Here is a 24,145-nt window from a genome sequence, read left to right as displayed (position 1 = left end):
CCTGAAATAATTGTTAAGTTAATGCTCTTAAAGGCATTTTTAGTGAAACTGAAAATAACCCAAATTTAAGTCGGATTTACTTGAGTGCCCACTAACACAATTCCGACATGAGCAGAACGTTTAGCCCTAGGTATGTAAAAAACAATAAGAAAATACTAAGGTTACGGCTTTTTCACTGTGCGGCCTCGCTTTGAAGATGCTAATACAGCCACTTCCGGTCTAGTCTTTTTTCCCTTATAATTAAGCTTATATCGAGGATATTAGCCAAAAACTTTCCAATAACTTACCCCAAATAATACTGTCTGTAGCACTTTCACTTTCTAATTCCACCTGAACGCCAAAATTAGCAAAATATGAATAAGCATCGCTGGAGATGCTCACAAAGTCACTTCCGGTCCAACAGTTCACATGACAGGATGGTCAAGTGTGGCATTTTTATATTCAAAAAATCTGTTTGGAGCTCTTTCATTTGCATATATTTCTAATTGCACTTAAAACTAAAGTTGGTTCATTATAGATATTCTCTCAGATTGCATCACTTCATCTGATTCTGGCTTCCTTTTGTGGATGGGTGAAAATTACGGAAAAGCGTATTTCAAAAAAAAAACTCACCCTTCCAAGCCTAGTGAAAGCTGATCGAGCAAAGGAATTTTGAAAACTTATGACGGTAAAAAGGCGCTGTTATAGCTCAACACTGTTTTCATTGTTCATGAACGCCAGGCAAATTCAACAAGAATTCTGAACATAACTTCTTTGCTTTTTATCCATTAAAACTCAACATTCACTATGCGTAATAGGGTGACTGTTAACGTCTTTAAGTAATTGCATTAACAATGTTCAACGCCTATCATGACAGTATTTGCAGCTCTTGGATCGGTGGGTGCAGATGTACTTGTCTAGTGCAAGAGCAAAAGTGTCGTTCCTTGCTTTGGATCCATGGCCAGTGACTTCTATGTCCAGCGACAAACATGCCTTTTTCAGTGTATCTAGTCGAAGGGTTTTGATCTTTCCCTCTGTAGCTAGATGACATAAATTATGCCCCTGGAACAAAATTGGGTGATCTGCCTGTACCTGACTTTCTATAACAAGCTGCAACAGTTGTAAGTTTTTGTCCTGGATGTTGGGTTCCTCATCCTCAGTTTCAATACCATGGTTTCCTTCATCAATGTTCTTTGCACGCTGAGACTTTGAGAGATTTGAGAAAAAACTTGCAATCTGCTTTGAGGTACGCCACTAATAAGGTTGGAATAATAAGCCACCAGATGTGTTTCTTACATGTTTCATTTCATGTTCAACCTGTTTTGGATCTGCTTTGTTGCCTGTCTTTGCTCCATCATTGAACCTTTGGATTAAGTAGTTTCTAACGTCTTCAGACATTCGGCTTGACTTTTGGACGGTCTTAAGCGCCCATCCCTCAACTGCTTCTTGGCAATCCAAAACGCCTTCATAACCAGCCTGCATTGATGGAGAAGTGCGCTGTTTCTGTAAGCTTACGTTTGATAAGATGCTAGCTCACTTTTTCTTGATGACGTCGTACGCAGTGTCTTGCTCCTCCACGAAGAGATGGCGTTCCGCATCTAAATGATGCTGAAGTTCTTTGTAGGTAGAAAACATCTTAACACATCCTTCTTCCTCACAAGAGAACAGGCCGGGTGAAATGGAGGAATGTCCAGCCACTGAAGCCCGAGAGGAATTACATGGTGACGAAAACGGATTAAGAACTTTTATTGTTGTAGCACCTTGAGCATTGGTTGTAAGGGACAAATACGGATAAAAATGACCTTCCCCAATCTGATATGCTTTCCATGCCCGAATACCATCATCAAAGAACATAAAATTGTTCAGGAAACTGATGCCTGGGATCTTTTTCACCTGTGAATTTTGGGTCGATTTATGGATTTCAACGACTGCAAAACGACATCCCCTAACGCCTTCATGAGATTCAAGTGCAGTTTTCATTTCTTCCGCAGTAGTGATGTCATGGCCCTCGTTTACCCACCGTCGCATGTGCGTTTTCATCAAGGCAATTCTACGGTCGCAAACGTCTTTGCCGGATTGCGGATCAGAGAAATCATAGCGCTTAAACTCCACTCCATGTCTTTCCCCCATGGCTTTGAGACTCAAGAGAAGCTCAGTGTTGTGATAACAACCGGCGTTATCAGAGCGTAGGAAAAATTTGGTGATGGATGGGTCTTCCATCTTAATAACGCTAAGAACGTGTTCGACTATTGACACAACGCTGAACCAATCCTGGGTACAGGAGTCAAAGATGTGAACAAATGGGTCCACCTCAACTCTGTCCTCATCTTCGCTAGCTCTCTTAATCGAACAGGTCACATGCCAGCTTCTCCCACGCTTACCATAGAAGTCGTCCATCCTTTCACGGAACTTCATTGGCAGAAATTTCATTGCCCAGTCCATGATCAAAAGGGTGCTTTCTTTATTAAGATTAGCTAGGACGTCTTGCTTAGCTTTTTCCTGGACTACTGTTCGAAGCAAATGCACCTTCCATAAGAGGATGGAATTTGTGGCCTGTCTATGGTCATACTGAGATCTAGCCCTTTGTTCTTCTGTCAAGGGAACGTTCTTGTCATTTAACATCTCATCGATTTCTTCAACTAAATAAGTAAGCCGTGAACATTCATGACAGGATAGTTCATGCTCATGGTTGCATGAACTAGAGTAGTCACTATTATTCGGATCACTCAGGGGCACCCAACGGCAATTTTCGGGAAAATATCTGTTCGGAAGACAATTTGAGATCTAGAATTTTCGGAGCCTTTGTTGTAAAATTTCTTGCTTGCCTGCCTCTCATAGGATTTTCGAACATCTACAAAATGGTATAATTACTCATTTTTAACGGATTTGGACCCTAAAAAAGGCCACCTAGAATTTTTGGGAGCCTTTTCCTGGCTGAAATTTTCGAGAAGGTAAGTTTTTATCCCTATAATTTTCGGATCACTAGATTTTCAGCTAGGAAATCCGAAGAGATGAAAAGTTTTTAGGGGATAAAAATATGCCTATATCTACCGTTGGAATACTAAAATACGTTCAACAATGCTATGTTAAGTGGTTTTGAACTATATCCTCGTTGGGTGCCCCTGATCACTGAGCGAAAACGTGGTACAGTGATCTTTACATCTCTCTTTGCTGCCCGTGTGAGTTTTGTAATCCGTCTTAAGGTATATCTTACCTGCCTTTAGATCCTGTTTGATAGAATTTGCCCAGGTGACATCGACCCCGTTATCTTGCAGCATGTTTACAATGGATTTCAACTGATCGAAAGCTTCCGCACCTTCTGTGGCGATGTAATCAAGTCCTTGTAACGAGACCTGCTTTGAAGCAGAGCATGCCTCCAATACCCGGAAGAGTGTACGTTCACTGTATGGCTCAAAAGCTACGCACTCGCAGTAGCTTTGGTATTGCTTGATGATTCGGGATGGAATCAAAGTTCGTATTGCCGCAGGTATAAGAAGTTTCTCTCCGCTATCCAACTTCAACGACTTTGTACCATATGATACATCTTGCAAAAGGGAAGATGAAGAAATAAAATCTAGAAAGTGATCCGTTTTCGTTGCATCAAGGCGCACTCTAATAATTTCTGGAGCATTGCTTGGCTTTCCTGGTCCTCTCAAGTCGGCGTGTCTGCGGGCATCATCGATTTGTCGTTTAGAAATACCTGGAATAATCTCCATTAGTTGGCTTTTGCTAAATGCATTTACAAACAATGATAGTATTTGCATTCGGGTGTGTCTGTTATCAGCTAACTTGTAAGCCTCCACTAGCCTTTCTGTGATGTCGTCAGGCTTTGACTGAGAAAACGGCATGGACTTCATTGTAGCAAACCACAAATTGGCTTCACTTCCAGGAGCGAGACAGTTGAAAGCTGTTTCAATAACCTCTCTAGCCTTACGCACGTAATAACCCTGTTGCCGCTGACCAAGTTCAGGCCATGGTAACCTCGATGTACTTTGAATTGGACTTATCCTACCTTCAGAAATTTGGACAATTGCATCACTTAGCAAGCATCGTTTTCTTTTCAACTCTTCTGCTTCGTCAATGTATAGGCTGCATTCAAAGCTTGTTTCCAAAGTTGAATCCAGAGAAAAATCTAACAGTGACGAACAGTGGGTACCTGACATAAGTGATTTGTCTTGATCAACGTATTTCAGTACTACTTCCACCTCCTGATCCTCTCTTCCCCCACACAAAACTTGTCTGCCCTGAAAATAAAATATTGACTGTAAAGGTTGGAGCTGATGAGAGAGGATAAAAACGTCACAATGTTCGATTTGGAATTTTGATTGAAGGACCAAAAACAAAAGCACCTGGTTTTCTGTCAGTGGTTGTCAAGTACGAGGTTGTCAAGTACGACTTCAGAGATGTAGCCTGCATAGAAAGAGCCGGCTTTTCTTTTCTTTTTTTTCTTGGACAGGCCGCGGGAACACGCGCGTCCACGAGATTTTCTTCCTTCGCTCTAAAATCACCGGCGCCTGCTACGCAGGCTATAAGAGCTGCTAAGTTTTACTTAACCCAAAATGCCTGTGTGAAAGCCTAAGTAAAATCTCAATTAATTTTACTTTGCATCTCATTAAGGACGGAAAGTTGAAACGATTCAATAAAAGTCTCAAGGGACTTGCGAGCTTTGAGAAAGGCAAAGCATGTCAATCAATCTTAATTACGTTGCGTGAGAAAATAGTCATTAGTTACCCTGAAGTAAAAAAGAAATGGTTGTGTGTCAAGCTTTATTTTACTTGAAGTATTTAAAATTCACTTGTCTCGAAAAATATTTCTTAGCTTACTTCGGCTCTATTGTAAAGACTACTCATGTCAGCAAATAGTCACACAATAGCAATTGTTGACATTAGGTGTGAGTTGTATTGCTCTTCACATCCCTTTCATCGCTGGAATATTTTATTTAAGTAAAGAAAAGTCTTAGTTAATTTGACTCATCCGTATTTGAGGTTAAGGACAACAGCGCTGAGGATATTTTCACCCTGAAAGACAACTGCAGTATGTTTGAGATTGAACACGTGCGATTACAATATTTACATTACCACTAGATCGTTGGAAGTTACACTTTCGGCAGTTAAATGAAGTTCTGGAATCTTTTCGTCAAAGCAGGTCTTGCAAATGGCTTTGGCAAGAAAAGTAAAACGAACGCTATATCAGATAGCTTATTGTTATAAATTATTTTAGGTTTATTCCATGGTCCATGGTATTTTAATTCTTGAATACAGAATTTGACTTTGTTCATTATATTACAAGGCTATCCCAAAATAACTGACGACAAACAAGAAATGTTCAGCATTACTTACGGGCAGCGATTGGTATCACGATCCTCGTTTGTTGGTATATTCTCTCTGAAATGTCTGCAGTCACTTTCTTGGGTTTTTTCAATTTGGAAATTTCACCTTTATGAAGAGGGTGTTGACATTGTCCAGTTAGTTCTCGTAAACGTGTGAATTTACGGCGGTGACGCGGACAAATCGTCATCTTCTTGATTTCCGCATTCACGACACCACACCTTCCAGCTTGATTCAGTATTAGTTTGTACTCAGGAAAATGTTGAAGTCTGTGCGAGGCTGACGTTTTGGTGCCTCCAGCACCAACTTTAACCAAAAGGTGAGTTACATCGCGATCTAGAGATGCTAAAGGCAGACTGACGGCTGGCTCACACAACTTTGAATTATCGCGAGCACCACAAAGGTCATCATTACTCCAGAAAGAACATCGAATTGATGACATTGTTTTTACTACCTCAGTAGTACAATTTTGTACTTTTGCAAGAACTGCCAAGAGATACTGATCATGAGAATTCCTTATTAACGCAATTAAATAAGATTTTAAATTTAATTATGAGCAACAAGTTCACGTGCAGTTTCCCCGAATTTAATTTTCCTAACTTGCCACTAAAAGGGATTGAAAAACTGCAGCGTAAAGTGCGCTGTATCTCTTCAGATCATTGCTCTAAGCAAATTTGGGTGTATCGCGCAGTGACTTTTTCTTCTCACAAACAAGACCGCAGCAACAACAAAACCAAAACTCACGAGCAGCTGTGTAAAGCTCACCCTCCCCCCCACCCCCGCGCCCATCCTCTGTTTGTGCCTACTTATTCTCGAAGATACAAAGACACCTAGAGCTGAAGGCAAGTGAAACTATTTCATTTATGGACATTTTCTAGCTTTCGTGGAATCTAGATGGAAGTATAAGATAAAAAACAAACAAACAAACAAAAAATGCTGTCGCTCTCTGATCATGACCTTGGGCTGCCTGTGCCCAAAGCGGGTGAGATGAGCAACAAGTCATGTTAGCAGGTGTGAGTCATGGGGAATATTGGCTCACTGGAAACAAAAACAAATGTCAAACTCTGTGAAATGCAAAAGTAAGTCATAGCTAGGGGCAAGGACAGTTTATGTGGAGCGCGGATCGATGTGGTAGTGAAGTGGTTGGGGAGAGAGTTAACATGAAATGAATGTAAAGCCCAGGTTTAATTATGGGTTTTGGGTTTCTTTCTTTTTACTAGCTAGAAACACTTTTTACTCAATAACAGTTTAAAATAGCGTCGCTCTTTCACCAAAGGGAAATATTTGCCTTCGATATATTCGCCAGTATAGATGTTTTAAAAAAACATCCTCATAATATATTTTGTCAACAAACTGGGATTCAACATGCGATCGAGTTTTAATTGCTGTCGCCACAAAAAAATGTTGTTTTCCTCAATAGACTATAAAAAATTGAAAAACATATAGGCATAAAGATACATAAACAGCTTTTTGGGATTTCATTGTGAATATAAAAAAAACACTTTTAACGAAAATCCTCCAGTGTGGACTGTTGGACCGGAAGTGACTTTCTCCTGAAGTAGATTTTCATATCTTGCTAATTTTAACGTTCAGGTGGAATTAGAAAGTAAAAGTGCTACAGACAGTATTATTTAGGTAGGCCATTGAAAACTTTTTGGCTAATATACTCTATATAAGCTTTATTACAAGGGGGAAATGACTAGACCGGAAGTGGCTGTATTAGCATCTTCAAAGCGAGGCCGCACAGTGAAAAAGCCGTAACCTTAGTATTTTCTAATTGTTTTTTACATACCTAGGGCTAAACTTTCTGCTCATGTCGGAATTGTGTTATTTCAAAAGTGGGCACTCAAGTAAATCCGACTTAAATTTGGGTTATTTTCAGTTTCACTAAAAATGTCTTTAAGAGCATTAACTTAACAATTATTTCACAAACAACAGAAATATTTCTTTGATCCATATGTTTTGCTATAAAACCCTTAAGGATAGAGATAACAAAAAGTGAGTTTATATTTGGCTTAAAATATCCCTGACATTGTAATCAAAGTATTGAAAAGTGCCCAAAATGGGCTATAAAAAAAGTATTGGGGGACCCCAAAAAGGGTAACATCTAGAACTCAGCCCAAATAAGAGCAATGGAGCTGAAACTTTGGCATATTGCATAAGTCTCCATAGCAACTAAGTGTACCAAATTTGAGCCAAATCGGCCGACCCCTATTTCCAAGCCTGCCCCGGTCTCTCAGGCAGAAGCTCTTAAATTGCGACAGCTGTAGTATTTAGTTGCGTTACTTGTGCCAAGGACAGAACATTCTATTTTCCTTTGTGCAAATTCCCTTTCATCAACACATCCTGCTGAAGGCCCCTGCAGGCCTTCCACGTTCCTCACAGAACTCCTATTTCTACCACTTCCAATATAAAGGACGCAATATGGTTCAAATTATTCTGTCCACTGAAAATGCAATTCACCAAATTTCCTGATAGATTTCGTCCATTCAGCTTTGGTAGCCAGAATAGTGCAGACAGAAAACTTGCAGTCTCCTTATCTTAACTAAAACTGTTGGTTTGTTTAATTGCGGCTTAGTTTTTTTGACAGCTTTACTTTAATATTTTGCCGAAGAAACAACCTTTTCTCAAATCTACAGTTTGTTAATGAGTGATTTACCTGTCCTGTCAACATCTAAGTTGTCATCTTGGACAGACCACAGGAAAGTGTAAAACAGCATCAAAACACATCACACGAGGGTCATGTAGTAAACCACAAAATGCAAAAGCACAAAAGCAAAATGTGATACTGTCCCACTTTAGCCCTCACCAACACAGGCTTAATCACAGCTCATTACCCAGTCCTTTTTCCATTTGGGAAGCCCATTTCCGAGATTCTTGATGTGCCTTGTGTACCTTAAATTTGAGCAGATTGATGCCTCTTAGGACAGCGAGTCTGAAAGCCTTTGATAAAAATCGAGTTCCATCAGATTATCCCTGTTGAGTTTTCAATCTACGTAACACTGCATAGTATTAACAGTCCATTTTAAGGCCTGTCTTTAGATAGTCAATACATAAAAAGTCAAGATCAGAGCCGAGTCTTAAATACCCCTGAATGATTCAGGTTACTGATCCTATTCCTGCCGGCATGCCCACCACTTTGTTGCAATGTCCATCTCCTCCTTATCGTGATGGCTGACCAGAAATTGGGACCATGTATTTCCAGGAGGGATACTCTTATGGGTGGCAACGAGGGCTGCCAACCTGCTTTCGAGAACAGGCTGTATAACAATTGCTTTGGCTACTTTTCTGAGCTCTGTCCAAAACTCAGAATGATGTTATATGAGCTCCTCACTTAAGATCCTTGGGACATTTTCTGCCATTTTATCAATATTCTTCAAACAAGTTAGCTTGATTTTGTTCCACAAAACAAGCTGGCACCGCAGACTTTGTACGTCCTACTTTTGCTAGTAAGCCTGTGTGTAGTTTTCTGTAAAAATCATTCATTCTCTCGACACAGGCTTTGTTATACAGTAGTAACAAATGTCATGTGACTTAGGATACTTCACGTGATGAACATTAACCTTACTTCCCCCTTTCGGGAAATCAAAAGTAAACTTTAAGCAAATGAAATCATTCTATATTCTATGTTGCAAAAAAAATCAAACTGAATGAAAACTCATATGTATAAAGTCTTGGCCTGGTTTTCTTACTTTTGTCTCCTTAGAGTCTTTCTATGACGTTAGCGTATGTTAAAAGTCTAATCATTTTGGCAGAATAACATTTCTGCCTGAATGAGTAACTGTGAAATAAGGCGAACTTTCATGATTGAATGTGTCATCTCTCTTTTCTTTCTCCAGGTGGAAGCAGGGGTTGGGGTTTTGAACAGTTGTCTCCTATTTTTCCGCGGAAAGGATTGGTCGGTTTTGACCATGTTCGACGAAGGTTTGGGGAATTTCTGCGCTATAATAGCAGAGGAACTCTTGTCTGTCACCCAACCTTTGTTGCCTAGTTTTGGCTCAGGTGGAACTGAAGCATGATGTCACCGGTTGTAGGTTTGGGCATGCTTCTGCTCGTTGTGCAGCTCAGTTTTTCTCAACTGCTCTGTTTCTGGCCATTTTGGTGTTAAGTTCTCTGGAGCTAACAGAAGTGTAGAATGTAGTTTTCTTCCGTTTTCTGCAGGGTGAACCCATTGTGCAATGGCGTAGACAATAGTGCAAAATAAGGATCAGGATAAGGATCCTTAGACTTGGTTACTAGGTCTTAAGCATCTGAACAGCTCTTTCTGCTTCCCCATCGTTTTGTGGGTAGTAAGGACTGCTGGTTAGGTGAGTAAATCCCTATTCTTCAGCAAATTTTGTGAATGTATCTGCTGAAACTTGTTGACCATTAACTGATATGATATCTGGGATGCCATGACGACTGACGAACGATTTCAGATGATTGATTGCACTTTCTGATTTGGTGCTTTTCAAGGGAGTGATTTCAAAGAGACAATTGTATACTCTTAACCATGCCTATCTTTTGCCATTGTCGCTCTGGAAATGTCATTGGGTCAGCTTGGTTCTTTTTTATTTGCAGCATGTCGTGCACGTGGTAACCATATCTTCGATATTCACGACATCTGTGGACTCCTTGGTGTCATGCATGAATTTTGTCCAGGATTTCTAATCGAAGAGATAAAGGGATGACGATTCTCTGATCTTTCAGAAGAAGACCTTGTGGACAGTAATAGTAGCCCTCTTGGACCAATATAGTTTCACTGAGATGTTCAGTTTCAATTTATCTGGTCATCCTTTGGTACATAATTCAAATAGTTTTCTACTTGCGTTCATTGATTTATTCTCAGGGGTAGTGTTTTCCTGCCAACAGAATTATCTACTAAAGGAACTTGCGTGTTACAAGAACTAACAATAATAATACAATGATATTAAAAACCCATGATAATACTGATACAATGAGGCACACTAATCTAAAAATACATAAGTCATAGTAATATGTTTTTCAAACATTAAAAAAATTAAAATTTTAAAATCATAAAATCAGAAGCATCTAAACTTCTTGAAACACTGATGAATGGGCGATTGCTTGACCTTGTTTTTTAGTCTATTCCATAGTACAGGTCCAAAGTAACGAATTGAGTGTCTGCCATGGGTTACAGTGTAGAATCTACGTAAATGAAAGTCCCTAATTTGCAGAGAATTGCTCAAATTATCTAAATTAAGTAACGCTCCATCCAAGAACTAGGCCAAAATCAGCGGGGGCCTTGCAAAAACTATCGTTGGAGCAAAAGGCGACAAATTTTTAATTACGCGCGATTCCGTCCTGTTGATTGGCTATTTTCAAATAGCGCGCGAAATTCAAATTTTCAATCAAGATAGATAGCGAAACGTGCTTGTTTTTGCGATTTTCAAAAGTGACACAATGTTAGTAAAGGTATACTTTCAATGCTTGCGGAGTTTCATTCGATAATGAAACGGGGAAGTGTTATTTCTTGTCGATTTCAGTCGCCAGCGAGAGCGCTTAGGGTAACATGACACTCACAACTTCGATTAGGACTGGCTCTTGTTTGATTTTACACGTCAAACGTTCATTACAGCATATCGTATAGGTATGAACAGAAACAAATAAATTACTGTGTATACATGTAACTCTTGATTTTCGCAGTTTAGGTGAATAAATACATGATAACTTGATTCTATGTGTCTGTTTCAGCTGTTTTCTGGAAAGCAGAAAACACGGCGTTTTTGTCAAACGTCAGTAGCCGCGAATGTAGCCTTCCTCGAGTTACGTTCCACACTGAAATTGGTGAAATGTTCTTGTTAGAAAAAACAATTCTATCTCATTCGCATAAACAAAAACAAATAAATCACTGCGTATAACATACAAGTTTAGAACGACGAAATAAGTTTATTCAGTCTGTCTAGGTAAACAGCAGTTCGTCGTCAAACAGTTCTTCGGCAAATGTATTCATCACGCAGGCCGCATCGAAGCCATCTTCTGTTTCCAATTGTAAAGTTCCACTTGAAACTGATGAAAATGTTTTTGTTAGAAACAACAATTGCTCTGGGGTTAACTTAAAGCCATGAGCTAAAAGCATCTGAAGATTTCCAATGAGCAAAGGCACGCGATAGCAAGAATCGTAAACTTGTGATTCCCAGAAATATCCACGTGCCTCAGCTGGTCCAAATCTTTCTTGGCCTGAAAAATGCAGATTTGGTCCAAGCCGGGACAGTTAGAAATATCCAGTCTTTCCAAATTCTTTGCGACCGTCGCTATTTGCTGGAAATGACGATTCGATATGCTCGTGGAAGATAAATTCAGGTGTCTCGTCTCTGTAAACAACCGCAACGGAATGAACTGGTACAAATTTCTTGAGCCAGAGAGATCTATTTCTTCCGGTAATTCCACATCCTTCATAAAGGGCCCTCTAAATATAATCTTCCACCACTTGAAACATACTTGCGCAGCGAAGACTAATTCAGATTCGTTCAGATAGCCAAAGACGTAAAGCCAAAGCTTGGACAAAACATCCATTTCCAGTTAGTTCTGACGATGGCGTGTGAATCGCTTAGCGATGCGCTCTGAACAAAAGCATATTCACAAACAATTTCACGACAAGGCGTGAATTCTTGCATTTTGCATTTTTATCCTCCGACGCGTGACTTTGGAAAAGTTGAGATATCTATTTTCTTGCGAGAATATTGCAACTCTTGAAGCCTAATTTTAACAATCACTTAGTCTTTTTATTCAAAAAAGGAATAAACCGACGAATTTATTTTCATCAGACTTTGCCACAAATATTCATTTTTTCAGCTCCTGAAGACATCGGCATTTTTCTCGAGTTATTTCTGTCTTTGAACAATAGCCTGTCACAATGGTTGTTATAACCGGCTATTGTTGAACATATTTTGTCACCTCGATATCTTTGATGTGAGAACCTCTCTATTCAAGTTTGCTACCATTTGAGCTTGTTAGCGAAGAAGCACGCACTCCTGTCGACTCCTGGCTTTTACTGAACTTTTACTTCAATGGAGAGGAAGTAAGTAGTAAAATTTCATCGAGATGTGTCGTGTGACGTTTGCGCATATTTATTTTACGTTTTTCTTCAATTTTAGGAACCTTAAGAGACCTGCTGATGGCGGAGAATGTTCAGGTGAAAGAAAGCAAGTGAAGGCCACGACTGTAAGCACGTTTCCTTATTTGCGAACAAAATTACACTTTTTTTGTAAAAGTGCGGTCTTTTGTAAGTTTGGTGAATGGTAGCTAAACATGATTTATTTTTTTGCTTTCAAGAGAGAAAACCTGTTCAAAGTTTATGGCAAAATTACAACCTTCCCAAAGAAGGAAGCAACCTTCCAAAGATGGGCGGAAGGGGATACCATCGAGAAGTTGGCGAAAAAGCTACGTGTCGCTGAAGCAACAGTCGAGATATACTGTCTGGATATGCTCGCCAAAGGGCGCGGTGATGCCCAAATGGTACACAGAATATTACAGGAATTAGAAGTGTGCGTGGAAGCGGAACATTTCCATAAAGTGGAACAGGAATTGACAAGAAGAACCGTCACACTGCGTGAAGTTCATGACAAGAGCGAACTAAGGTACAATCAAATACGTGCAGTGATCGTTGCACTGATGTACCGTCAGTAGACTCATCTAGACAATACTTTGAGACATGCACAGGTAGACATTCGGAGAATCTGGTCATTTCGCCTGAAAACCTGTTTCCTCGGAACTGTTTTCTCCCTTTACGAAGTCTTTCCTTCCGAAACACAAGTCGGTAAAAACACACAACTATTCGGAAAATGTATAACTTTCAGTCTTTTTTCTGGCATGCCAAAATTTCAGACTTGTCAATCTGTATCTGTCGTTGTTTCCTCCCACTAACTGACTAATCAGCTCTCATTTCGAGGCAAACGGTTTTTCAGGTGAAATGACCGAAACTTCTGATTCAAATCAGTCTAGATTTGCATATTGATAAAACTTGGTCTACATAACGCCCAAAACCATCCATATTATTGTTCCAGTTATTCATAAGCCTTTGTATGCTTGAATCATTTTTTATAGAGTCTGTTATTGACTCTTTGGTGAAGTTTTAGGTGATATATTTTTGAATAAGTGATTCCAACCCCTGTTAAGGAAGAGAAATAACTCAAACAGACTAGTCATATATTTTTTTGAAATAAGCATTTTGTTTAATAATTTGATATTCAGTTGTTTTAAAACAAACACATTTTTATGTCGAGGATTATTCAAATAAAACACAAATCTTACTACATGGCTAAAAAGAAACTGTAGTTGAAACAATGTGTAAATGATTGTTGTCAATATTTACAAATAAATGTTTGCTTGTATAAAATGCACAGTATGTTGTCCATTTTTATCGGGGTCAACCTATTATTATGGGAAAAAATGTCAGTATATTATTTTTGTCATGGATGCGATTGTTAACGAACAGTTCCAGCTTGCCCTCATCATGGCATCCAGCCATGTTACAAGAGACAGAATGTTCCCTCTCGCACTGCATGCAATTATTGCTCCTGTGTTGCCATGGCAATGTGAATCGATAAGCATGGCTGACTGATCAGAGTTCAGAACAAAAAGAAATGCACGCTCATGACAAACCATAACAATAAATGCTCTTGTGGAATTATTTGCCTCTTGAATAAGCACATTTGCCACCTGATTCACAGGGCTATATCCAAAAATGTCCAACTGGGGTCCCAAGGCTCGCACCCCACATTCCTCTCCTGCCAATGAAACCGCTTCGTCTACAGTGACATTTACACCTTCATGGTCAAACAGGTCATCATGGATCTGATTTCCCTTGATCATGGCCTCTCTTAAGGCAGCTCGCCATGGTTCAGGAAGAATGTTTCCATTTGGCCAAGGTATTTTTTTGTTAAAACAAAGTTTGCCCATGTTTAAAGCAATGAAGACGCAAGCATTACTGCCCGTTCTGCCTTGAATGTCTGACTGCGATTCTGCTAAACTCCATTCTAGGACCCCAAATGATACTGGCACTGGCACTGTTGCTGTGTTGGGCACAGGGACCGTTGCTGTGTTGGGCACAGGAACTGTTGCTGTGTTGGGCACAGGGACTGTTGCTGTGTTGGGCACAGGGACTGTTGCTGTGTTGGGAACAGGGACTGTTGCTGTGTTGGGAACAGGGACTGTTGCTGTGTTGCGCACAGGGACTGTTGCTGTGTTGGGCACAGGGACTGTTGCTGTGTTGGGCACAGGGACTGTTGCTGTGTTGCGCACAGGGACTGTTGCTGTGTTGGGCACAGGGACTGTTGCTGTGTTGCGCACAGGGACTGTTGCTGTGTTGGGCACAGGGACTGTTGCTGTGTTGCGCACAGGGACTGTTGCTGTGTTGGGCACAGGGACTGTTGCTGTGTTGCGCACAGGGACTGTTGCTACGTTGGGTACTGGTACTGTAGATGAAAAAAGAAATGAAAGGAAATCACTGAAGTTGAAAGGGAATCCTGCCCAATGTGGTTTCTATTATGGAGCTCTACTATAAAATTAATGTGCCCCTTCTAACCCTGTTTAAATAGCTTTAGTTATCTTTAGCACCAAAAGGGAGCCAATCAACCTACTGCGAAATAAGTCAACAAAGCCAGAAATAACTAAAGTATTCGGTTATTTTCTTCTCCAGAATATTCAATAATTATTTTATGTACCATAAACTGCCGCATTTGAGCCCAGGGCTTATGAAAGTTTGTAAGGGGTTTTAGGTTTTAAAACTATAAATGGAAGGGCGTATATCTGGAGGGGCTTATCAGGAGTGTACAAACACTGTTACAAAACAAGATGACAAATGCGATTTTAAGACCCAAGGCATTTTTTTCGGTTAGTCACTCTAATTTGATGTTTTGAACTGTACCTTAATAGCTTGCAAGTTATCATTTCCCATACAAATGTCCTGAAAGGATGTTGGTAAGTCAATATGGCAAACTTCAGAGACAGAGGAATTACATCTATATGCAGAAGGGCTTATAGCTGACAATTTGTTTTTTCCATTATTGGAAAGAGGAGAATAAAACCAAAGGGGCTCATAATTGGCATTTTATGATAGAAGATGTATTTTAAAAACATTCCCTACCTTGCTGTTGTCCTCTAAGTTGACGAGCTTCCTCTAGCATATCATCTGCCAGCTGTTTTTGTTTGCGGTGGTAGCTGCTCCACCAGCTTTTAATCTGTGATTCCTTTAGCTCTGGAACACCAGCAGACCTCATAGCAGCAATAACATCGGTTGGATTGGCTCTTATCTGTGATGTTCTTTGGCGATCATAGAACAGTATCATGATCTCTTTCTGTTCCTGTGTAAAAGTGGTCTTTTTCGCTCCGCCTTTCTTAAGAGCGTATCCTTTTGCAGGCTTGAAGTTGGCGTAAGCTTCATTAAGAGGTGTCAGGACCAGTTCCTCGGGTGTAGCTGGAGATAATTGAATGAACTTAACGGAGTAGGGCTCACTTTCTGTGCGGCATCCCTCCACTGTTTGGTCTGATGCTTGCCACATGTCTTCTGTCACGGTAGCACCTGTGCCTCCAGCCAATCGTGAGCTTTGCACAGAGAGCGACTGAACTTGTGCTTTGGTTTTGCTGATGCATTTTTCTTGACCAGCCAAAGACTGTGCAATGATACCACCAGCATATGGGCCATTAGATGGAAACTTGAAACTGCCATAGAGGGAGATGTCTTTAAAAGTGCCAACTTTGCCTGGTGCTTTTGACCGATCAATCACAAGTTTTTTGCATCTAACACTCTTCATTGTCTAGGAGAAAGGAACAAGGTTATTGTCACCTGAAGCAGTTACAAACAATGTTCTCTGCAAAACTACATCTAGTGTGTGACAGTAGGTAAAACTGCGTACACTTCACAGAAATACATTCCTTGATAAAATTTGTTAAAAAACTAAAGAAGTAACACTATATAATTGTGAATTCTGTTACAAACAGTGCAATTCGAAGTAGAAAGTACCAGGTAAAGAGGAATAAATTAAACAAAACAAAACAAATAAAAAAACATTTAAACGTCCAAAACTATTATCTTAAAAATGCCAAAAAAAAATAAGGGTCATTAACTGTCAGATGAATGCTACAAAATTATTGCAGTTTGTTTTACTAGCCCAAAGAGATGTGTAGTTTTACAAAAAAAGTTTTAATAATGACATGTACATTTTAAGGTTACTCAATTTACCTCCAATAGATTTGCCAGTTGCTCCCCTGAATCTAAGTCGTTTCCCACACGCACCCAACAAACTATTTTATGTGAGACATGAGCAAAGTGGGTATCCAGGACTGTCTTGCCTTCTCCTGCTTCAAAGTTATTGTATTCTAACAAATTTATGTTGAATGCTGCATTCACCTGTGCCAGATACAACAGCACGGCCGTGTTGTGATAATGAGGTCCATTATCTACAAAAAAATGTATGTCGTACATGTATATAAGTCTTTGAATTGTAAAAAAAATATATATTAGTTTCTGTGCAGCAATTAGCAAATTAGGATTTTTATGAAGAAAGGATAAAAATTTAATGAGGTTTTTAATAGGTTTAAAGGCAAACTGTAAATAAAAAATACCAATGGAACAAATTCACACTCCTTTTAGCAATACATCAGAAGAATTCTATTGCGAAATTTGTCTGACTAGCTAGCTGACATTCTTGGGGGTTTTTGACCGGACACCCATCCCACATAAAACATTTTATCTTTTCACAGCTGAGAAAGCTTGATCATGATAGTATAAACTTAGCCCAAAGAGCCCATCAAAGAGGTTATTATCCCTTAACTATAAATTATTGTTAACTACTTCTTTATTCCAAGATACCAAAATTGGTTTTAAAAATCAAATCTCATTCACAGAAAGTACTTACCAGAAAAGAGATACACATGAAAGCTAGGAAAAGCCTTTTCCATCCATGCAAAACCAACATCAAGGGCACTTTGTGTGAACCATGCATCTTGCTTGGTATCGTCGCTCCAAACATCAAGGACATCAACTTGTTTTTCTTCTGGGGAAACTTGGGCAAGGACATAGAAGCCATGAAGGGAAATGCCACGTTTTCCATACCAATCTCTTTGCACCTCCCTTGCATGCATGCCGAGTTCCAGCTTCATCTTGTAATCAATTACCACCACAGCTTCACCTGGCTGAAGATTCTTTAAAATAAACCTATTCCAGAGAAAAGTGTTGAAAAATATATTTAATTAAAACAAGTAAAAAATCTTTATAAGTAAATTCTGTGTTAAACGGCACCCCCAAACTTTCTTTGTTTGAATTTATGGTTTTATTTGACACAAATATATAAGTCAACAAATAGATGATGGATAGATGGCAGCATGATTAAAAAAAGATAGAAAATATGGTCCAAGAAAATGAATTAAAAAAAAAAACAATTTCAATCAAACACTGCACAAGCATATAGGTACACATGCTGGGAGGTGGGACAAAAGCCCTCTGTGAAAACTAAAAAAAAAGAAACATTCACATTAGATGATACAAGAAATCTTGAGAATTAAAATTTAAGTTCCCAAGCCCTGCAGTGCTTGTATGTATATGTGCTTAAGATAAGGTAAAGACAATTATTAGAGTATGCCTTACCTGTAATAGTCACCCTGGTGCTTGGTCCTGAGGATGTGTGCCAAGTAGTCCCAAAAGGTGCTGTGGATGTCCTCGAGCTGCTCTTGAAAACTTTGCTTGTCTTCTGCTGGGGCAGAGGAGATGGCAGCTGACAGGCTCGCGTGAATTTCATACAATGATGTCAATTCCATGCAATTATCTGGATGGTCCAGGTTGCAAGACTCGAATGCATGGTTCATGCACAGCTCAAGGCAACTGGAGTGTCGCTGCACCTAGGAAATAGATAAAAGCCAGCTAATTATATATAAAAAACATCATAACCAATATAAGAATTATCAGCAATATATCTTATTAGACAGGTCAGTGTGTAGTATCGCTTTTTTAAACAAGTCAAAACACAAATGATGAGTAAAAATATACAACTACACTACATGTTCACACAAAAATGTCTAATAAGAGATTTATTATCTGACGTTTTCTTTTACGAGAATTTTGACTTCCCACAATTTTACTGCTTTTAAATTTTTCGTGCATGTGGTCGGGGAAGTAAGACAAGTACAGATATTGTGCGATATTTGTACTCGTCTCGCGGGATATTTGTACTCCAACAAGCAGAGTTCGACAGCATTTTCGCATGCTTTTATTGTAAAAACATTTAATTCATATATTTTCTTGATTTGTTTGTAACCGAAATTTCACTAAATAAGAAGGCCATCAACAGGACTTTTTCGCAGGTGTAGTACCCAATTAGTTGTTGCAAATTTTGCATTTAAACTTGCATGAAATTGTCCTTGTAACACCCCAACTCCCAACCTAAAATTTATAATGTTCAGCCAGTGTGTGAATGGTGAACAAAAACTTACGAGCAATACATTTGACAATGGAACATTACCAGTTACAGAAATTTTAGGTTGAAAAAAAAAATAGAAAAATACCTGATGAGATAATTTTGTCTTCAAGTAGCATTGCAGATCCGTAATCTTGTTCTTAATGCTGCTCAAGTTCTCGCATGGGCAGTTGGCTGCTATCTTCTGGACTAAATCTCTTAACTTGTCAAAATTAGAAAATCCAAAGTCCTCACAAAGATTGCAGAGGCCTGCAAGCAGAGTGTTACTTCTGAAATTTTTGGGAATGTGTGCGTAGATATAGCTCCTCTTCACACCATTAGGAAATTCGAGCAGATACTGCTTTACAACTTCTTTGATGGAATCCTGCCAGTATCTTACAGGGCACTCCTCACCTTCAACTACCACACTTCGACAAGAAGACGGCCGAGACACATCATCCCTTAGGAGAAATTCCGCCAACTGATCAAGAACCTCTTGGGAAACACACCGACGTGAAAATTTTACAGATGCAGGAGGCACTCCTCCTCGTCCAAACAGAATAGTATGAACTCTTGCTGCTGCGACTGTACTCTTGGAACATTGGAATAATGCAGTCAAGAGGGTCCGAGGATAGTCACTTGCAACAATTGATAAAAGCCTCCTTTTCTCAGCAGAATAGGTGACAACCCTCCCCAAACTACGAGCTGCATCCATCCTTGATTTAAAACAATCAGGAGTGCTTCCTTGAAGTGCAATGGTACTCTTTGACAATGTGTCTGAAATATTTATGGCTTGGGCAAGCTTTTTGCCTTGTTTCCGTATGGCACTGTTCTCTTCTCTATTTTTGCAGGCTTTGTACTCCTTGAGAATGGAATGCAATAGCTTATCATGGACAGTCACATCCACTTTGTTCTCAGCAGTTGGTAAACCAAATGTTGTTGACCATTTCTTAGAAAGGAGAAGATCCTGAACAAGGTTGGGCAATTCCTGTTTATCTCCATGTACATACTGATTCAACAAATCGCCGATTTTATCAACAAGTTCAGTCCGGATCTCACTCTTTTTTCTTGTTTCATATGATTGATACGGCCTGTTTGGGAACTCCCCAACCTGGATACCTTGACTGCAGAACACTGCTCTATCTGTTTGTGTCTCGCCATCACACATCGAAATTTCTGCCAAGTGGCATGACGAGATACTTTCAGAACTCTGGTTGTCCTCAGCCATAGTTTCTACTTTTCTTTAAAAAAACCATAAATTAAAAAAAAAAGATCTTAGAGAAATAAAAAAAATCAAGTATTGTGAAATCACATTTTAAATTTTCACTCATGGACATTGTGTAAAATTTACTAGCTTTATTATTCCTACCTGAAGCTGTTCGCACGTGTCTTCAAGGTTTATGCGGTCTCTGCAGGATAAACAAATCTTTCTTCTTCTATCGTTGTGTCGGCCATCCACATTTACGCTGCAAAAACGCATTTCCTTGGTGGTCGCCACTCTGAGATTTGAGCTATCGTCCACGTGTCCCCATACAGCGTGTTGCGGACAGCAACACGAAGGCCTTGCAGGCATTTTAGGCGTTAAATAACGCGTGAAAAGATTCCAAATTGAAAGAAATTCTCAGCTTTTAACAGATACTCTACTTTATGCAAGATAATTTGCGCAGACGGCCGAGAAAAAGACAAGCAAACACTGCTAACAATCTCCGAAAATCTCACATCCAAGATGGCGGCTATAGAGCGTTGAAGATACGTGGCCAGAAGTCCCAGTTTCCCATTTCCTATGGCAACGAAACTCGTCATATACGGTTCAGAGGACTCTGGTACCGAAAATATCGCAAAAAATGTGGGAAAAATTAATTTTTTGGTCGAATTTTGACGATTTTTGAGTATTTGACCAATCAGAGAGCTCCATTTTAATTAAGTTAATAATTTAATATTTTGTATCCAGGGGCGCGTCATGCATTTGATCGGCCTAGTTCTTGGATGGAGCATTACTTAAAAAGGTCTGCTACGTTGGTAGGGCCAAGCTGTTTTTGATTTTGTACATTAGTTGAGCAATATCATGCAATCTACGATTCTTCATGGTGGGTAGTCCTGATATTTTTAGTAGTGTCTGGTAGGGGGCAGACTTAGTTCTGTATACTGCTCTCCAGGCACGTTCTTGAAGGCATTACATTTTCTTGCTGTGGAGGGTTTGCCAAAGCACCACACCAGGTGGCAGTAGATAAGGTAAGACAGGATTGAACACTTATAGATGGTCAACTTAGCTAAACAGGGAATAAGATTGTGCAGGCACATTAGGATCCCTACTTTCTTACTGACTTTCTTACACAGTTCATTAACGTGGCCACTCAAGTTAATACGGTAATTTATGTGGATGGCAAGTAGTTCTATGTAATGTGTTTCTAAGGACCCTACCATCAATGCTTATAGCATTGTTTTGGCCTTCAAGTTCAATATTTCTAGGGTTAAGGATCATTGCCTGGGATTTGTCAGGATTTGTGGTAGATAGTTATCGTGATACCTATATGCAGCAAGTTGACCGGCGTGCTCTAGGGCTTCCCTTACAGCTGAGGTGTACAAGTGGTGGTCGTCCACAAGCATTGAAAGTTTAGCGATAGTTATGAAGCAGAGCAGGTCATTCTGAAATGAGCTCCAAAGCACGGTGCCAAAGAAAGACCCCTGAGGACACCCTCTGTTAATTTGATGCCAGTTGCTTTCCGTATTTCCTAATCTTGCTCTATTTTGATAGTTGTTAAAGAATGATCGCATGAGGTCTAACTCTGAGGACTCAAAACTGTATGCCTCAAGCTTTGCTGGTGTCAGCGAGTGGCTGAGAGTCAAATGCTTTACTCATATCAGTCAACAAAATACATACTACAGTCTCAGACAAAAATAGTTGGGACACTTTTACCAAACGCTGTTTTTTCTTTTCTCGTGCTCCCCTCGTCCCTCTCAAGGTTGTTTATCACGGTTTGGTAACCAAATCTTGTTCACCAACATTGAGGGGACAAGGAGATCCCAAAGTGTCCCAACCATTTTGACTGTGACTGTGTTTTTGAGGAATTTTAGGTATGTGACTCCTCGTTGGCTCTAGTGGCGGGAAATCGCTAGGCAGGTATATGCACGTTTCGGAGCCATTTTTTCGGGAAAAACATTAGAGATTCCAATGATAGAAAGAGAGAAGACAATTAAAAGAGGAAAGAAGTCTTTGTTTCTTTAATTACAACATTCCATGGTATTAAAAAAGCTTTCTACGTACTGTGTTTAAAGAGTGAACAACGGATAAGTCAAAACTGCGCGCATTATTTCCCAGGCTGTGTATCTTGCTGCTAATATATTGTACCGGTGGAGACACGATTGGACGGGTCACCATAACGGGTCACCATACTATCCAGGACGTTTTCTTAGACCTCTCTGGTATATATAATGGATTAAGAAAGAAAAGGATAAGGTACTTTCATACTTAATTGAAATAGCCAAGGTTTATATCGCCTTGATACGTGTAAGATAAGTTATTAAAACTTTGATCATGGTGACACGATTGTTCACTGAAAGAAACTTATAAATATCTTAATTGAATTAATGTACGGTGACCCGTGTACGCGTCGAGTAGAATGCTTTTTTTGAGGTTTTAAGGATACGTAGTGTCCTCGTTTTATATGATTCATGTTTTGTACCTCAAGTCCCACATTTATGGCACAGTAGTTTGTTTCAGAGTTATTCAGAAAGGTGTTTATTTTGGGCACAGAATGAGAACCGATGTCACCATTTGGCGCAAGGCCAAATTAACATATGTTGTAAACAACTTATAAAAAGTTGTCTATTTCACCACAGTAGCCTGGAATATTATTAAGAAACTTTTTGGGGTCGGACCCAACAGTTACACTATTGTTGGTCACCCTTTTTACGCACTTGTAGTCAATAGTATCTTTAGAAATTTAGAAAGCGGGATACTGTTCTCGCTAATACGTCTTGGGAATAATCCTGGCTTGTTGCATTTTCGTCCAAACTGGAGGAAAAGTTTCCCCCTTTCTCTCGAAACTGCTTAATCGCTCTTTCAGCTGTCTTTCGCCTCTTGCCCTTAAGTTAGAAATGCGTCCCTTTGAGCCTTGCTCCTACACTCTTTCTTGGCAAAGAGCCTTCTCTATTATTCTCCACACATTTTTTCTAGAAATGTGGCACATTCGAGCGCCTCTCCGTATATGAAAACCCTGAATCTTACGTAGATAGCATGCACGTGCTATATTGTCACGCTATCAATTGGGCGCTAGAAAGGTATTTGTGTACGATTTAGTGCACACTCGGTTCCTTTTATTTTCCAGTACGCTACTCTGCCCACGAAATTTCTGCGAACTGGTCATTCTTTGTGTTATGTTGTTATGCCCAAATAACTTAGTTCACTGCTATAGAAACGTTCGCAAAACACAATGGATACCCAACAAACCAAAAGCCCGTCGCTTGTGACCGACCTACAGATTAACCTCCTTATCTGTCAACACGCCTTCAAATTCCTTCCCGATACAGTCTCAGACAAAAATAGTTGGGACACTTTAACCAAACGCTGTTTTTTCTTTTCTCGTGCTCCCCTCGTCCCTCTCAAAGTTGTTTATCGCGGTTTGGTCACCAAATCTTGTACACCAACATTGAGGGGAGAAGGAGATCCCAAAGTGTCCCAACCATTTTGACTGAGACTGTAGCTCTTTTCTATTGCTAGTTTCCAGTCCTCAGTTAGACGTAAAAGAGTGGTCTCACAGCTGTGTCCCTTTCTGTAAGCAGTGCTTCGCCTAGAGAGGATGTGGTCGAATTTCACGGTCACTTGTTGTACAGAGCAGTTGCTCAAACACTTTGTCATAGGTTAAGAGGGATGTTATCAGTCTAGTTGCTGACCTCCTGGGTATCACCAGTCTTGAAAATGGGCGTCTATTCACCCATTTTCCGATTATTTGGCCATTTTCTAGATTCAATGCATTCGTTATCCAGACTGATTAGAGATGGGGCGATAGCTTTTGCAAGCTTCTTCAACAGTATGGGCAGCTTCCCATGGTTCCAGCCACTTGATTTCCTTAGATTCAGTGTCTCAAGCGCGCTTGTGACTTCACCTTGCCTGAATTTCGTAAATTTAAACTTTTCTCCACTCTGCACTTCTCTGATGGTCTTCACACTGTTATTGAATTGGTGATCGTTCTCTATTAAGTTGTTAACATGATCCCCTTTGATGTTCGAGGCAGCTGTGGTGAAATAATTGGCAAGTAGTTTTGTTACTTTGGTTTGGTTACTCGTAACTGAAGCATCGCTATTTCTCAGCCAAACATCAGGGGACTCTGGTATTGATAAATGCTTTAAAGGTTTTATAGAATGCAGAGGGGTTTTCATGCAGCTCAGCAGATTTCTTTGTCCAATAAGCAGTAATGGCCTTTTTCCTTTCTTTACATTGTCTTTTTT

General features: G+C 39.8%; 1 protein-coding gene across 2 annotated transcripts; it reads right to left on the bottom strand.

Moving 5' to 3' along the window:
* Positions 1-13,617: 13,617 nt before the first annotated feature.
* On the bottom strand, positions 13,618-18,326 carry LOC140933102 (uncharacterized). 2 transcript variants are annotated; one of them, XM_073382616.1, is made up of 5 exons: positions 17,893-18,326; positions 17,165-17,463; positions 16,489-16,706; positions 15,394-16,063; positions 13,618-14,722 (listed from the first exon to the last, which is right to left on the bottom strand). In XM_073382616.1, exons 1-5 carry the CDS (start codon positions 18,108-18,110, stop codon positions 13,701-13,703), a joined length of 2,427 nt encoding a protein of 808 aa, XP_073238717.1. In that variant the 5' UTR covers positions 18,111-18,326; the 3' UTR covers positions 13,618-13,700. The 2 variants fall into 2 exon arrangements, with proteins under 2 accessions (XP_073238717.1, XP_073238718.1); XM_073382617.1 differs by having other exon boundaries at positions 13,618-14,716.
* Positions 18,327-24,145: the final 5,819 nt, after the last annotated feature.

Source organism: Porites lutea, chromosome 4 (genome assembly GCF_958299795.1).
Source record: "Porites lutea chromosome 4, jaPorLute2.1, whole genome shotgun sequence".
Classification (NCBI taxonomy): Eukaryota; Metazoa; Cnidaria; class Anthozoa; order Scleractinia; family Poritidae; genus Porites; species Porites lutea.
This window is presented reverse-complemented; position numbering and strand designations above follow the sequence as displayed.